The 14,518-nt window shown below is 43.2% G+C and overlaps 1 protein-coding gene across 1 annotated transcript in view; it reads right to left on the bottom strand.

Moving 5' to 3' along the window:
- The window catches only part of nudcd3 (NudC domain containing 3), a 48,821-nt gene that overhangs the window by 26,939 nt on the left and 7,364 nt on the right, over window positions 1–14,518 (bottom strand). The window contains exons 2-4 of the mRNA XM_072554074.1: window positions 13,512–13,825; window positions 3,104–3,227; window positions 204–347 (exon numbers count right to left, since the gene is read on the bottom strand). Of these exons, the coding sequence (XP_072410175.1) occupies window positions 204–347; window positions 3,104–3,227; window positions 13,512–13,825 (582 nt within the window). The remainder of the gene's footprint in view (window positions 1–203; window positions 348–3,103; window positions 3,228–13,511; window positions 13,826–14,518) is intronic.

The following is a 14,518-nucleotide window of genomic DNA, read 5'->3' as shown; positions in this document are numbered from 1 at the left end:
TGCCCATTTTGGAAAACTCGATTGCTACATTTCATGGTAGCTCGATAAAACCAATGAAGGAGAAATAATCAAAATGGCTACAGTGATGAGGTAAAATGATGAGTGGGAGATCATTTGAATAAAACATTCACACCTGTATGAATCTCTTCAGCCAAACTGCCTATATTTATGTCAAACGTTGTATGAAATGACGGTAGTCTTACCAAGATGCAACGTCCTGGTTCTAAGCTCCACATAGAGTTTTCTGTATTGATCTTATGTGTCAGCTTTCCATCCACAATGACTCGCTCATTCCCTCCTTCCAATACAGCGACACGCAGACTGTTGCTCTGTATGTCAACAGAAACCTGTGGGAAACATAAAGAACTAAAGAAAATGCAATTACTACCTTTCTCATTTTGTCCACATCACTTCTACTTCTAATTACATTTGATGTGAGTCAAGAAGATTTTGATGGTCTTGACATGCTTCACTGCAATTTGAAGTCTGTGTTCAGCTTTCAGAGCTTTGATAATCCTGAGCTTCTGCTAGGTTTTCAACCTATAACTACCTTTCTATGCTGGAGCCGAGGGGATGAAACTAAGGTAGCAAACAAAACTGAAGTAATTCCTCCTACAAGTGGAATGGAAAAAGTCAAATTTTAAAAAATAAACAACAGTCTGCAACACCAAGTAACAGAAAATGCCAAGGAATGCATGTAATTATTGCAATATGACTTGGAATACATTGCCTGTTTGGTGAACTGAAACGGATTCAATCAGAACCTTCAAACAGAATTAGATAAACATGTGATCAAGAAAGAAACTGCAGGGATATGGAGAAAAGTGGGGAGCTGAACCGAAATATTTTGTCAAAGAACCAGAATAGACAATGCACCAAATACATCTTTTGCTGCTTTACAATGCATCTAGCGATCAGCCTACTGCCCATCCTGCATCAGGAACTAGCATAAAGCTCAACATTTGGAAATATTTTGACAACAGCATTCTGTGCTCAAGTTTAGGCAGAACAGAACATAACTTCCTGCTGCCACTGTACACTGCTGGTGGTGGAAATTTAGGTCCAACATCGTTAATGTGCTGTTTATTAAATGAACGACTTGATCCTGCGTAGTGTGAAACTTCCTCAGTGCTGTTGCAGCTGAACTCACTCAGCCAAGCGGAGACATGATCCTTGATGCAAGAGAGGTTTTGGGAACAAAGGGAAAATTACTGTCTACGTAATTCCAAACCACTGACCTGCTGTTGTGCCTTCCCCAATTCAGTTTTTGGACAATGCTCAGAAAGGGGATTCAGTGATGGTAATGCCACTGAATGCATAACTGTACAGGGCGTGAGTGAGACTGCATCTCAAATTCTATCAACAGTCTTGTCTCCGTATGTAAAAAATGATTGAATTGCCTCCAAATGCCAGTCTAAGAGATTAATTGGGCAGATTGCTGGCACAAAGGATTGACTTTTCAAGAACAGCTAATTAGATGAGGCCTTTATTCATGAGAGTTTAGAAGAATGAGTGTGACTGTCTTTAAACATACAAGATTTTGAGGAGGCTTGACAGGGCAGATGTTATTATGTTTCTACTAATGGATGAGTCTCAAACTAGGGGACATAATTACAGAATAAGGGGACAACGAATTCAAACTGAGATGCAAAGGAACTTTCATTCCCAGAAGGCAGTGAATGCCTAGAATTCTCTTACTCAACAAGTTGTGCAGGCTTGAACAAAAGATTGATTTTGTGAACCATCAAGCATAACAGCTGGAATGAACAAGGATTTGAGGCTTGGGGAGGGTCAGCCATGATCTTGATGAATAGCAGGGCAGGTGTGGGGGGCTGAATGACTGACTCTTAGCCCTCTTCCTTATGTTCTGTGATCTTAGAAATTGCATCAGTGCACAGACCTGTCTTTTGCTCAAATGCTGGATATGCGATTAATGTTCTCTGACATTGTTCCTCATATTATCTCAAGCCAACCTGCTCTTTCTAATTGAGGGGGCGGGGGAAAAGAGTAGGAGGATGTTTCAATGATGTTCTGCCAGTACTGATAGAGCTTTTTCGCATGCAGTATGAGATAAAGGTTTTCTGGGGTGATCATGGGAATTTCTTTTTATTGGGTGACTTGTACAAGCAGGTAGGAGTTAAATTGATAAGCATTGTCTTGCTTTCAGCTTAGAAGTATTAGAATTACATCTTTTTATGTTCAAAAATCCACATCTTGGAAAGCTTTTTTGGTTGTAGTTGGGAGGGGTCCTGGTTGAAGCTCGAAGAATAAAACAGTTCATCTCAGAGAAAGGAGTCAGTCTAGCCAAGTTAGGAAACAGGTTAGCTCAGTGCAAGGATTTTAGTTTTCAAGCATCAGACCAGAACCCTGAAGAGGTGATTCAAAGCTGAGAATATCTCAGTACTATGATGCAAATAATCAAAGATGCTATCAATCTCTCAAGACTGGGAACTGACATCAACAATTAAGTCAAACCTTCACATGATACAGAAGTGAATTCTTACTGATATTTTAGGACTGTAATCTAATGGGATAAACTTCGTTAAACAGAAACAAAACAAAAATAATCAAGCCAAATTTCAGTCTGGGATCTGACTTGTCCAGTTGGAACATCAGACAGGATTATCCTGTCAAGTCTTATTTTTCAGCACCCAGTCTGCTTCAGTCTTACTTCTCCGCCATAATTTACTGCCTGCACCTCCTGAAGGAATGAACTTGTCCTGAATAGTTTAATTGGTTCTACAAGGATATGTCTACCCACCCAGTAAACTATTCTTGTGTCAGACCAAAGCCTGACTAACACCTTTTTTTTCCCCTCTGATTGACTCTGATTGCAACTAGACACATGCTTCCCCAAAACGTACAGTGCTCAGCAAGAAAAGCTGTTAGCTGCACTGAACTGCTGCTACAGCACAAGTCAAGAATCAAACCTGGAACTTCACCAGAACAGTTTTGTGGTGTTCTGGTTCAAATCATAACCATTTTAGTCTTCAGCATGACACCCTTTCATTGTTTCAAGAGGGAACTGTGAACTCAAATCTGGAACACAAGGCTGTCCACTTTTGTGAACAAGTTGCGTGCCATGCATTACCTATGATCTTACCTGTCTTCCTTTCACAATTTCCTTGGACACTGGCACCTTCACTTCCAGGTCAGTGTAATCCTGGGACCAAGTGTAGTTGTCCCTCACAGCCCCATTGTAACTGTCAGAATTTTCTGCACATTTCCTGCAAATAAACCAAGAAAAAAGTCAGCACATGCAATGTGCCATTCCTATAACTGTCAGACAATAAATGTGCAGACTGTGACTTTCTCAACTCTCAGTACCAAAGACATCAAACATGCACCACAAAACACAACTAGAAGAACAACTAAGCCATGGGTACACAACCACATGCGTACCAAGTGCAAAACATTGCCATTTCTTTCAACCTCAATATCCAAAATGGTATGAACCCTTGGATAATTTCATGATACAGATTCACGCCAATCCAATGTTACAACAGTATCACCCGAACATGTTCTATGGATCTCTTCAGCTGTACATAAATCAAACCCAGCTTGAAGCAGCTTCAGAATTGTCCAACTTAACAGCAGTTCTCTATTTGTTTAATTTTAGATCTGTGACATAGGGCATCCTTGACCAGCTGAGGGATTTTAACAACCAAAGAGGTTTTATATGGCATCTTAACCAATAACTCGCCCAGTTTGGAGGTGGGATTGGTGGTGAAAAACTGGGCAATGGATAGCTTCATTTTCACACAGATGAGCCAAGTTACTATGATATGATGTGATAAATCACTTCTCAATGCGAAAGCGACAAGGTTCATGTTTGTTCATTCATGAAGCAACAAAAATCTTCATTTACATCTTAACGATCATAAAGTTTCCTAGACACTCAGTAAACATTGCTGTAAATTTCAGGAAAAGGACCACCAACTGTGGGCATTTAGCAGAGTGGGCCCAACAAAAACATTTGTATCATCTTAAATGTAGCTCAAGCTTCAATACTGCATGTTAATGTTTTGGCTTTTTATGTAGGTCAGGCATCCAATGTACTAAGTTACCAAATGCACAATGTTTTTCAATGGAGCAGAAATATTCTGCTAACATAGTCATAGAATCCTACAGCATGGAGACAGGCCCTTTGGCCCAAACTGGTCCATGCTGAACAAAATGTTCGTCCCCGCTAATCTCATTTCCCTGCACTTGGCCTACATCCTTCTAAACCTTTCCTATTTGTCCAAATGTCTTTCAAATATTGTTAATGTACCCACCTCAACCACTTCTGCTGGCAGTTGATTCCACGTGCATGCTACCCTCTGTGTAAAAAAACTCACCCATCAGGTTCCCTTTTATTCATTCCCCTCTCACATTAACCTCATGTCCTCCAGTCTTCCATTCCGCAATCTTGGGGGGAAAAAAAAAGTGCATTCACCCTATCCATGCCTCTCATGATTTTATAAATCTCTGTAAGATCCCCCCTCAGTCTCCTACGCTCTAAAGAAAAACATCCCAGCTTGTCCAACCTCTCCTGTGAGCTCAGACCCTTGAGACCTGACAACATCCTTGCGAATTTCTTCTGAACCCTTCCCAGTTCAATAACATCCTTCTTGTAGCAAGGTGACTAAAACTGAACACCACACTCCAAGTGTGGCCTCACCAATGTCCTGTACAACTGCAACATAACTTCCCACCTTCAATACTCAATGCCCTGACTGATAAAGGCCAGTGTGCCAAAAGCCTTCTTCACTGGCCTGTCTTCCTGTGACTCCATCTTCAGAGAACTGTGAACCTAAACTCCAAGGTCCCTCTGTTCCACAACATTCCTTAAGGCCCTACCATTCACCATGAAACTCCTGCCTTGGTTTGACTTTCCAAAATGCAAGACCTCACACTAAGTTGTATCAAATTCCATTTGCCATTTCTCAGCCCACTTCCCCAACTAATCAAGGTCCTGCTGCAATTCCTGATCACCTTCCTCACTGTCCATGATACCATCTATTTTCGTGTCATCAAACCTATTAATCATTGATAGAGGTAACAAACAGCAATGGGCCCAGCACCGACCCCTGAGGTACTCCTCTAGTCACAGGCCTCCAGTCCAACAAGCATCCTTCCACTATTACCCTCTGCTTCTGACCATCAAGCCAATTGTGTATCCAGTTTGCCAGCTCACCCTGGATCCCATGCGACTAACCTTCCAGAGCAGCCGAGCGTGTGGAACCTTATCAAAGGTTTTCGTGAAATCCATATAGATTAAGTCTACCACCCTGCCCTCATCAACCTTTCTGGTCACTTCATCAAAGAACTCTAACAAATTTGTGAGGCATGATCTCCCACTCACAAAGCAATGCTGACTGCTCCTAATCAAGCTCTGTCTTTCCAAATGCATGTATATCTTATCCCTCAGAATCTTCCCAATTAAGTTACCCACCACTGATGTTAAGCTTACTGGGCTATCATTCCCAGGTTTGTCTTTGCAGCCCTTCTTGAATAATGACACATGAGCTACCCTCCAGTATTCTGGGACCTCACCTATGGCTAACCATGATTGTAAAGTATTAGCAAAGGACCCTACAATGTATGCTCTCGTCTCAAGCAATGTTCTTGGAAATATCTGGTTAGGGCGAGGAGATTTATCCACCTTCATATGTTCTAACACATCCAACACCACCTCTACTGTGATATGGACAGTCCTCAAACCATCATCACTAATTTTTCCAAGTCTTCATGTCTTTCTCCATGGTAAACACAGACAAGAAAAATTCATTGAGAACCTCACCCATTTCCTGCAGTTCGACATATGCATATTCACTTTGGTCCTTGAGCGGTTCTCTTCTCTCTCCAGTTATTCTTTTTCCTTTAACAAAGAACTTCTCTGGATTCACCTTAATCTTCTCAACCAAGACGATCTTGTGCCCCCTTTGTGCCCTCCTGATTTCCTTTTTCAGTAAACTCCAGTATTCCTTCAATACATCCAGGGATTCCCTTGATCCCGGCTGTCTGTACCTGAGCCACACTTCCTTCTTTTTTCTGGTCAAAGCCTCAATATCCCTTGACATCCAGGGTTCCCTATTCCTGCCAATCTTCACCCTCACAGGAACATACAGACCTTGAACTCTAGCTACCTCACTTTTAAAGGCCTCCCACTTGCCCGAGGTCCCTTTACCTGCAAATAAACCACTCCAATCAACCCCTGAAAAGCTCGTGTCTAATTCCATCAAAATCCGTCTTGTCCCAACTTAGAACTTGAATCTGTGGACCAGTGTTGTCCCTCTCCGTAACTATTTTAAAATTAATACAACTGTGGTCACTGGTTCTCCCCCACTGTCACCTCAGTCACCTATTCTGCACTGCTTCCTGAGTCGGACCCTCTATATCATGATTATGATTCCCCACAGTGTGCAAACAGGCCCTTCGGCCCAACCAGTCCACACCGACCCTCCGAAGAGTAACCCACCCAGACCTATTCCCTCTGACTAATGCACCTAACACGACAGGCAATTTAGCATGGCCGATTCACCTGATCGACACATCTTTGGATTGTGGGAGGAAGCAGGAGCACCCTGAGGAAACCCACGCAAACACGGGGAGAACGTGCAAACTCCACATAGACAGTCACCCGAGGCAGGAATCAAACCTGGGACCTTGGTGCGGTGAGGCAGCAGTGCTAACCACAGCCACCGTGCCGCCCCTATACTGCTCAAGGAAAGTTCACTGAACACACTTAACAAATTCCACCGCATCGAAGTTCTTAACGCTATGGCAGTCCCAGTCCATTTTGGGAAAATTAAAATCCCCGATTATGACACCCTATTATTCCTCCAAGTCTCCACAATCTCTCTGCGTATTTGTTTCTAATACCCACTGACTACTTGGGTACAACCCCAATAACGTCAGCATCTCCTTCTTATTTCTTAGTTTCACCCACAGAGCTTCACTTGGTGATCCTTCAGTTATTTCATCTCTGACTACTGCTGCGACACTCACCTGAATGAAGAATGCAACTCCCCCTCCCCTCCTTCCATCTCCTCTATCCCATCTAAAGCACCTGTACCCTGGCACATTATGCTGTCAGTCCTGTCCCTCCTTTAGCCATGTTTCTATCATGGCTTTAATATCCCAGTCCCACATACCTACCCAGGCCTTGAGTTCATCGGCCTTACCTGTCAGCTCTCTCACATTGAAATAGATACAGTTTAATCCAACAGGCATTCCTTGCTCTATGTCACTTTCCAGCCTGACCCGATTCTTCACTTTACTATTTCTGATCATTGTATTTCCTTCCAGCCACACATTTGCCTCCCTGCAATTGAGGATTCCACCTCTCTGCCAATCTAGTTTAAACCCTTCCTTGAAGCACGAGCAAATCTGACCACCAAGATACTGGTTCCCCTCCAGTTCAAGTGCAACTCGTACCTGTTGAACAGATCACTTCTGCCCCAGAAAAGATCCCAATGAGCTAAAAATCTGAATCCCTGTGCCCTGCACCAATTCTTTAGCCATGCATTCACCTGCCATGTCCTACTGTTCTTACCCTCACTAGCACGTGGCACTGGAAGAAATCTGGAGATTACTACCAACAAGGTCCTGGTTTTTAATTTTTTTCCTAGCTCTGTGTAATCATGCCAGAGAACCTCATCTTGTCATTGAATCATCTCCACTTACCCACCTGCGCACTATAACCTGTAATTTGAGAATCAAAAATCTATCCATTTTTGCCTTAAAAACACCCAATGAGGGAGCCTCAACTGCTTCATGAGGCAGGGAATTCCACCAATTCACAACCCTTTAGATTGTACTCAAAATATCAACTTAGAAAGCCCAAAATCCAGTATGCTTTACTAACCATGCTCTCAATATATCCTGTCACCTGCATAGACATATGCACATCCAACATCCATCTGTTCCTGTCCACTATTTAAAACGGGATTGTCTCCTGTCCCTTCGAACAAAAAGCACCTTGTGGTACTGTGGCACAGTAGTTAGCACTGCTGCCTCACAGCGCCGGAGACCCAGGTTCAATTCCTGCCTCAGGCAATTGTCTGTGTGGAGTTTGCACGTTCTCCCAGTGTTTGCGTGGGTTTCCTCGGGGTGCTCCGGTTTCCTCCCACAGTCCAAAGATGTGTAGGTCAGGTGAATTATCAATGTTAAATTGCCCGTAGTGTTAGGTAAAGGGTAAACGTCGGGGAATAAGTCTGGGTGGGTTGCTCTTCTGAGGGTCGGTGTGGACTTGTTGAGCCGAAGGGCTTGTTTCCACACTAAGTAATCTAATCTAATCTAATCAAACACCATGGTAAAGTTTACCAGAGTCTGCTGATTCTGCTAGTCTATGCCCTATGGCAGACAATTAATGCCGTCCTCACTATTTCAGATGCTTGCAGTGGGGTATCATTGCCAAATCTTGAAATTATACTTTGTATTCCAATATCCATGTCATTTATAGCAAGAGAAACAGTAGCCATAGCACTTCATGCAAGAATGTGTATAGGGTTATAAGCAGGCAGGGAAAGAGTTAAGATTCTGAGTTTTGTGAAACATGAGATTCAGCTGAGCATGACTCAGATCAGATAAGATCTTGCAGTTAATAAAAGGGTGCTGGAGTCAAGGAGAATGGGATAACAATGTGGAAAAGCATTCATTATGTAGAGCCATTTAACGATATTAGAAGCATTCAGTATGTAAGGTCAGTTTAACAAGGTGAAAAATATTCATTATGTGAAGCCAGTTAAGGTTAAGAAAATTCATTGTGTAACAGCAGATGGCTTAATCTTTAACTGTTGATGCTTGCTGATTGTTACAGTCACCCAATCAATACAGATGTTGCCTTATCTGGATGCTCCTCCCTGTAAAATTACTATGTAATTCTTTAAGAAACTACTATTCCAGAAAGGACCGTGAACTCATGCCCCTTTGCACATGCGCGATCGTTCTCTCTCCTTCCAGGGCCCAGAGTAAAGACAAAGGAGGTAAAACCATACTATGTCTCTGATTGTTTTGCTTCAACTGAGGGGATAAAGCAGGACAATACATGAGCAATATTGCTTACCATACTCCATTGCATATATTCATTAAGTTTTCATTCTTATTCCTCCAGTCAGAAAGCCCATGATCAGATTCTTTCCCCCCCCCCCCCGCCAAGTGTTGTTAGCTTCTTTACCCATCTTCAAAGACATGTGTGTGAATCTGTTTGTTTAGTCACACATGAAATGATTCATTCTGATAGCAACAATGAGGAGAGGCAACATAAAGTTATCAGGTAAAAATCGCAGGGGCCGAATGAGCAGAGGCACCTACAAGTTCTAAGCACCTGTTCTACAGAAGATGGCATCTTCAAGAAATGGTCAGACCGAAAAGCATACAACAGAATTAGGCCATTCAGTCCTTCAAGCTTAGTTCGCCATCTGATCAGGACTTAGATGTTTCTCAAATTCATCTTCTGGCCTTCTCCCAAAACAGTCAATACTCTTACTAATCAAGAACCTGCCCATATATCTTAAATACACTCAATGACTTGGCCTCCATAGCCTCCTGCAGCAGCAAGTTTCACAGATTCACATCCCTCTGGCTGAAGATATTTCTCCTCATCTCAATTCTAAAGGATCGCCAATTCACTCTGAGGCTGTACCCTTGGGTCCTAGTCTCTCCGATGAGTGGAAACATCTTCTCCATGCCAACTCAATCAAGGTCTCTCAGTGTTACTAAAGTTTCAAACAGTTCCTCCCTCATCCTTCTAAACTTCACTGAGGACAGCCCCAGTGTCCTCAACTTCTCGTCATATCATAAGCCATTCATCTCCAGTGTCGTTCTTCTCTATCTCCTCTGGCATCCCTCCAATGCCAGCACATTCTTCCTTAGATAAAAGACCCCAAAACTGTGCACAATATTCCAAACACGGTCTGACCACAGCCTCAGTAGTACCTTTGTGGGTGGCACGGTGGCACAGTGGTTAGCACTGCTGCCTCACAGCGCCAGAGACCCGGGTTCAATTCCCGCCTCAGGCGACTCTCTGTGTGGAGTTTGCACGTTCTCCCAGTGTCTGTGTGGGTTTCCTCCGGGTGCTCCGGTTTCCTCCCACAGTCCAAAGATATGCAGGTCAGGTGAATTGGCCATGCTAAATTGCCCGTAGTGTTAGGTAAGGGGTAGAAGTAGGGGTATGGGTGGGTTGCGCTTCGGCGGGGCGGTGTGGGCTTGTTGGGCCGAAGGGCCTGTTTCCACACTGTAAGTAATCTAATCTAATCTAATCTAATCTTCTGTGAGTGCATTCTTGACCGCTTGAAATGAATGCAAACCTTGCAATTGCCTTCTTTACTGCCAATCGATCCTGCATGCTAACCTTAAGAGAATTCTGAACTTTCTGAAGCCTTTTCCTGTTTAGAAAATAATTTACATCTCTATTCTTACCCAAGTGCAAAATCTCACACTTCCCCACATTCTATTCCATCTTGCCACCTCTTTGCCCACTCTCCTTGCCTATCCAAGCCATTTTGCAACCTTCTAGCTTCTTCAACACTCCCTGCCCCTCCATCTATCTTTGTATCATCTGCAAATTTAGATACAATATTCCTTCGTCCAGATAGTTAGTGTACAAAATGAACATTTGTGCTCCCAACCTGGATCCCTACGGAATTCTACTTTCACCAACTGCCATCTTGGAAAGACTCCTTAATCCCCATTCTCTGCCTTTGCCAGTCAGCCAGTGCTCTTTGCTAGTACCGTGCCCTGAACGCCATGCACTCGTACCTTATTCAGCAGCCTTCTGTACACACTTTATCAAAGGTATGCTGGAAATCCAAATAAATGACATGCACTGGCTCTCTTTTGTCTCACCTGCTCATTAGTGCCTCAAATTTGTCAGACATGACCTCCTCTTGACAAAGTCTTGCTGACACAGCCCTATTTTACCTTGCACTTCAAAGTACTCCACAATCTCAACCTTCGTATCAGACTTTAAAATCTTATCAATGACAGAAGTCAGGCAAACCCTCTTTTGCCTCTATCCCTTCTTAAAGCTGGGTATGGCATTCGCAATTTTGCAGTACATTGTGACCATCCCTGCCTCCAGTAATTCCTGAAAGTTCACCCCAACAGCTCTCCAATTCTTCAGTTGTCACCTTCAGAACTCTGGCCTGTAGTCCATGTGGTCCTTCAGATCTTTCAAATTCCACAGTACCTTCTCCCTAATGATGGCCACGACACTCACCTCTGCCTCCAACTCTCTGGAAGTTCTGCTATGCTGCTGCTTTCTTCCACAGTGAAAACTGATGCCGAGTACCTAATCAGTTCCTCCATCACTTCTTTGTCCCCCATTAGTACTTTTCCAGCCTCATTTTCCAATGGTCTAATACACATTCCTACCTTTCTTTTGGATACTTAAAAAGAACGCTTGTGATCGTGGTTTGATACCACGAGTTCGCTCACTCTCATCTTTCAACTTCTGCCTCCAACTGCTTTTGTTGTTGTTCTTCACTGATTTTAAAAGCTTGCCAATCCTGTGGCTTCCTGCTGATGTTCACCACATTGGACGTTTCTTTCTTTTGCTTTTATGTTGTCCTTGACTTCCCTTGTGAGCCACATTGCCTCATTTCCACCCCCCCTCCCCCCCACCACTCCCCGTATCTCAGGGTTCCTTCACCTTGAGCTCCCGAGTCAAGCCTCTTCAATACACATGACCAAATCCAGAACTATCTGTTCCCTCGTGGGCTCGAACACAGGCTGTTCCAAAACAAACCCCATAGACACACCACAAACTCCTTATCTTGAGATCCATCACCAACCTGACTTTCCCAGTCCACCTGCATATTGAAGTCCCTCCATGTTTATTGTAATAATGCCTTTCTTACATGCCTTTCTTTCTGATTTATTTTCTTCCTCACATCCTGACGACTCTTTGGAGGCCTATACTCAACTCCCATCACGGTCTTTTCTCCTTTGCCATTCCTCAACTCTACTCACACAGATTCAACAATGCTATATCACGTCTTGCTGTTAATTTCATTTCATTCCTTACTGACAAGGCAACACTGCCCCCTCAGCCCATCTGTCTGGCCTTTCCAGAGGATGTGTATCCTTGGATATTTATTTACCAGTCCTGACTACCCTGCAGCTGTATCAATGTGGTGCCCACAAAATCATACCTGCCAATTTCAAACTGCACTGCAAGGTTATTTACCTTGTTTCATACACTATGTGCATTTAAGTACAGAATCCTCAGTCCTGCATTGAGTGCCCTACTTCTCTGAGGTGTCTCCTCACCTATTGTATCTGGAATTAGATTTGTGACCCTTTCCATAAAATAAAGTACAGTAAAGTGAAGTCAAGATTTATCAAGAGAGCCTGGAATTCAAAAACATGGACAGGACATAAAAGTCTACATAACACTATTGAGAGTGGTGCATCCAGTTCTGGGCACCAAACAAACAAACAGTCAGTAGGTAGAGGCAACACAGAAGATGCAGAAAATAATTCACAAAAATTAGTCCAGGGATGAGGAAGACATATGAAATCCTTTGGATGCAGATGATGGGTTAGGTCTCTTTGGAGAAGTGAAAAGTAAAAAAGGGTGAAGGTGCTCAAAACCACAGAGGGGTTGAGACAGAATCGAAAGACAGAAACTGCTTTGATTTGCAGGAAGATTTTAGAGGATGCTGATTTAAGGTAATGGGCAAAATGAGAAAGGGCAACAGAACATTCCAAAGGATCTGGAATGCATTGCCTGAGTATGTGGTGGAGACATATTCAATAAAATGGGTGGCATAGTGGCACAGTGGTTAGCACTGCTGCCTCACAGCGCCAGAGACCCGGGTTCAATTCCCGCCTCAGGTGACTGACTGTGTGGAGTTTGCACGTTCTTCCCGTGTCTACGTGGGTTTCCTCCGGATGCTCCGGTTTCCTCCCACAGTCCAAACATGTGCAGGTGAGGTGAATTGGCCATGCTAAATTGCCCGTAGTGTTAGGTAAGGGGTAAATGTAGGGGTATGGGTGGGTTGCGCTTCGGCGGGTCGGTGTGGACTTGTTGGGCCGAAGGGCCTGTTTCCACACTAATGTAATCTAATCTAAAAAAAACTTGCAAAAAAAAAAAATCAGCCAATTATCCAGAGAAAAAGAAATTTCAGGGGAACAAGGTAAACCCAGACAGGTGGGTTTCAGAGAGTTGCTTTGGCAGAGAGCCAGTCCAGACATAATTAGCCAAATAGCTGCTTTCTGTGGTGCTGTAACCACTTATACAATTCGGTGATTCTCTGCATGTACAAACAGTAGATCGGGAGCAGTCAGACAGTGAATCAAACCCCGTGACAAGTAATATCTGCAATGCAGTAGAGAATCTGTCACATTTACTTCACACAGTCAGGTGACATTTGAGTGAAACAAGAAAGAAGCAAAGACACTAACCCATTTCAGATCTCCTGCAAAAGGCTATTGCAACTACCAATATCCTCAGAGCCACCTCAAAGATACGATACAGATTCTTATTTGCATTTTATCTTAGAATAAATGTGCACACATACTTCAATGGGTCAGACTGCTCCTTTTTCACAACTGGGGCTGCAGCAGCGCCCTCGAGTGGTGGATCAATCACTTGCTGAAAATCTGCAGGCATCTTTTGATCATCATTCTGAGTTGGCTTGCTGTTCTGTTCATCTGACTCTCTTGCTTCTGCTTCTGGTTGTTCCTCTGCTGTTGACTCAACCTCCACCTCCTGGCCAGGAAGTGGAACGCATGGTTTGTCCTCTTCCACGTTCTTGCTCTTGAGTTTCCTCTCCAGTTCTTTCAACCGTCTTTCATTATCTTGAAGAGAATAATGTTCAAACTTTTTGAAAGCCTTGAAAACAAGATAATGCACTTGTGAAAATACTGACTGCATCTGTTCCACTTGTAAACAAGATTGTAACCACAAGACCTTGGGTTAAATAAATCGATTAAAGGACAGGGTGTGAAAATGAGTAAATGTAATTAAAAACAGATCAGTCACAGTCCCACTAAATGGCCAAGCAGGCGAGAAGAGATCAACATCCGACACCTGTTGCTATGCTCAAGAAAGAGGTTTCTCAAATCATGAGGGGTACAGATAAATTGAATGACAAATGTCTTTTCCCTTGATAGGAGAGTTCAAAACTAGAGGGCATAATTTTAAGGTGACAGAACAAAGATTTAGAAGGGAGTGAGGGGCAACAGAGAGAGGTTCGCACATGACTTGAAGTGACAGAGGAAGCAGAAGATGCAGGTACAGTTGCAACATTCAAAAGACATTTGGACAGGTCAATGAATAAGAAATGTTTAGAAGGAAATGCGCCAAATTCAGGCAAATGACTAGTTTAGCTTGGGAAACTTGATCTGCATGGATGAGTTGGAGTGAAGGGTTTGTTTCCATGCTGTATGACTATACGACTCTCAATGCTTGAAGAACTCTTGGTTGCAGCTTGGTTAAGGAAGTATTTAGCCAGAATACTGCCATTTCCTTTGTCAAAGGTATGACCAAGAGTGAGGCAATTCAAGTCTCTATTCAATTATACCC

The sequence above is a fragment of the Chiloscyllium punctatum genome, chromosome 35 (genome assembly GCF_047496795.1).
Source record: "Chiloscyllium punctatum isolate Juve2018m chromosome 35, sChiPun1.3, whole genome shotgun sequence".
In the NCBI taxonomy this organism is placed as follows: domain Eukaryota; kingdom Metazoa; phylum Chordata; class Chondrichthyes; order Orectolobiformes; family Hemiscylliidae; genus Chiloscyllium; species Chiloscyllium punctatum.
The sequence above is the reverse complement of the archived record's forward strand: the minus strand, read 5'-3'. Positions and strand labels throughout refer to the sequence as shown.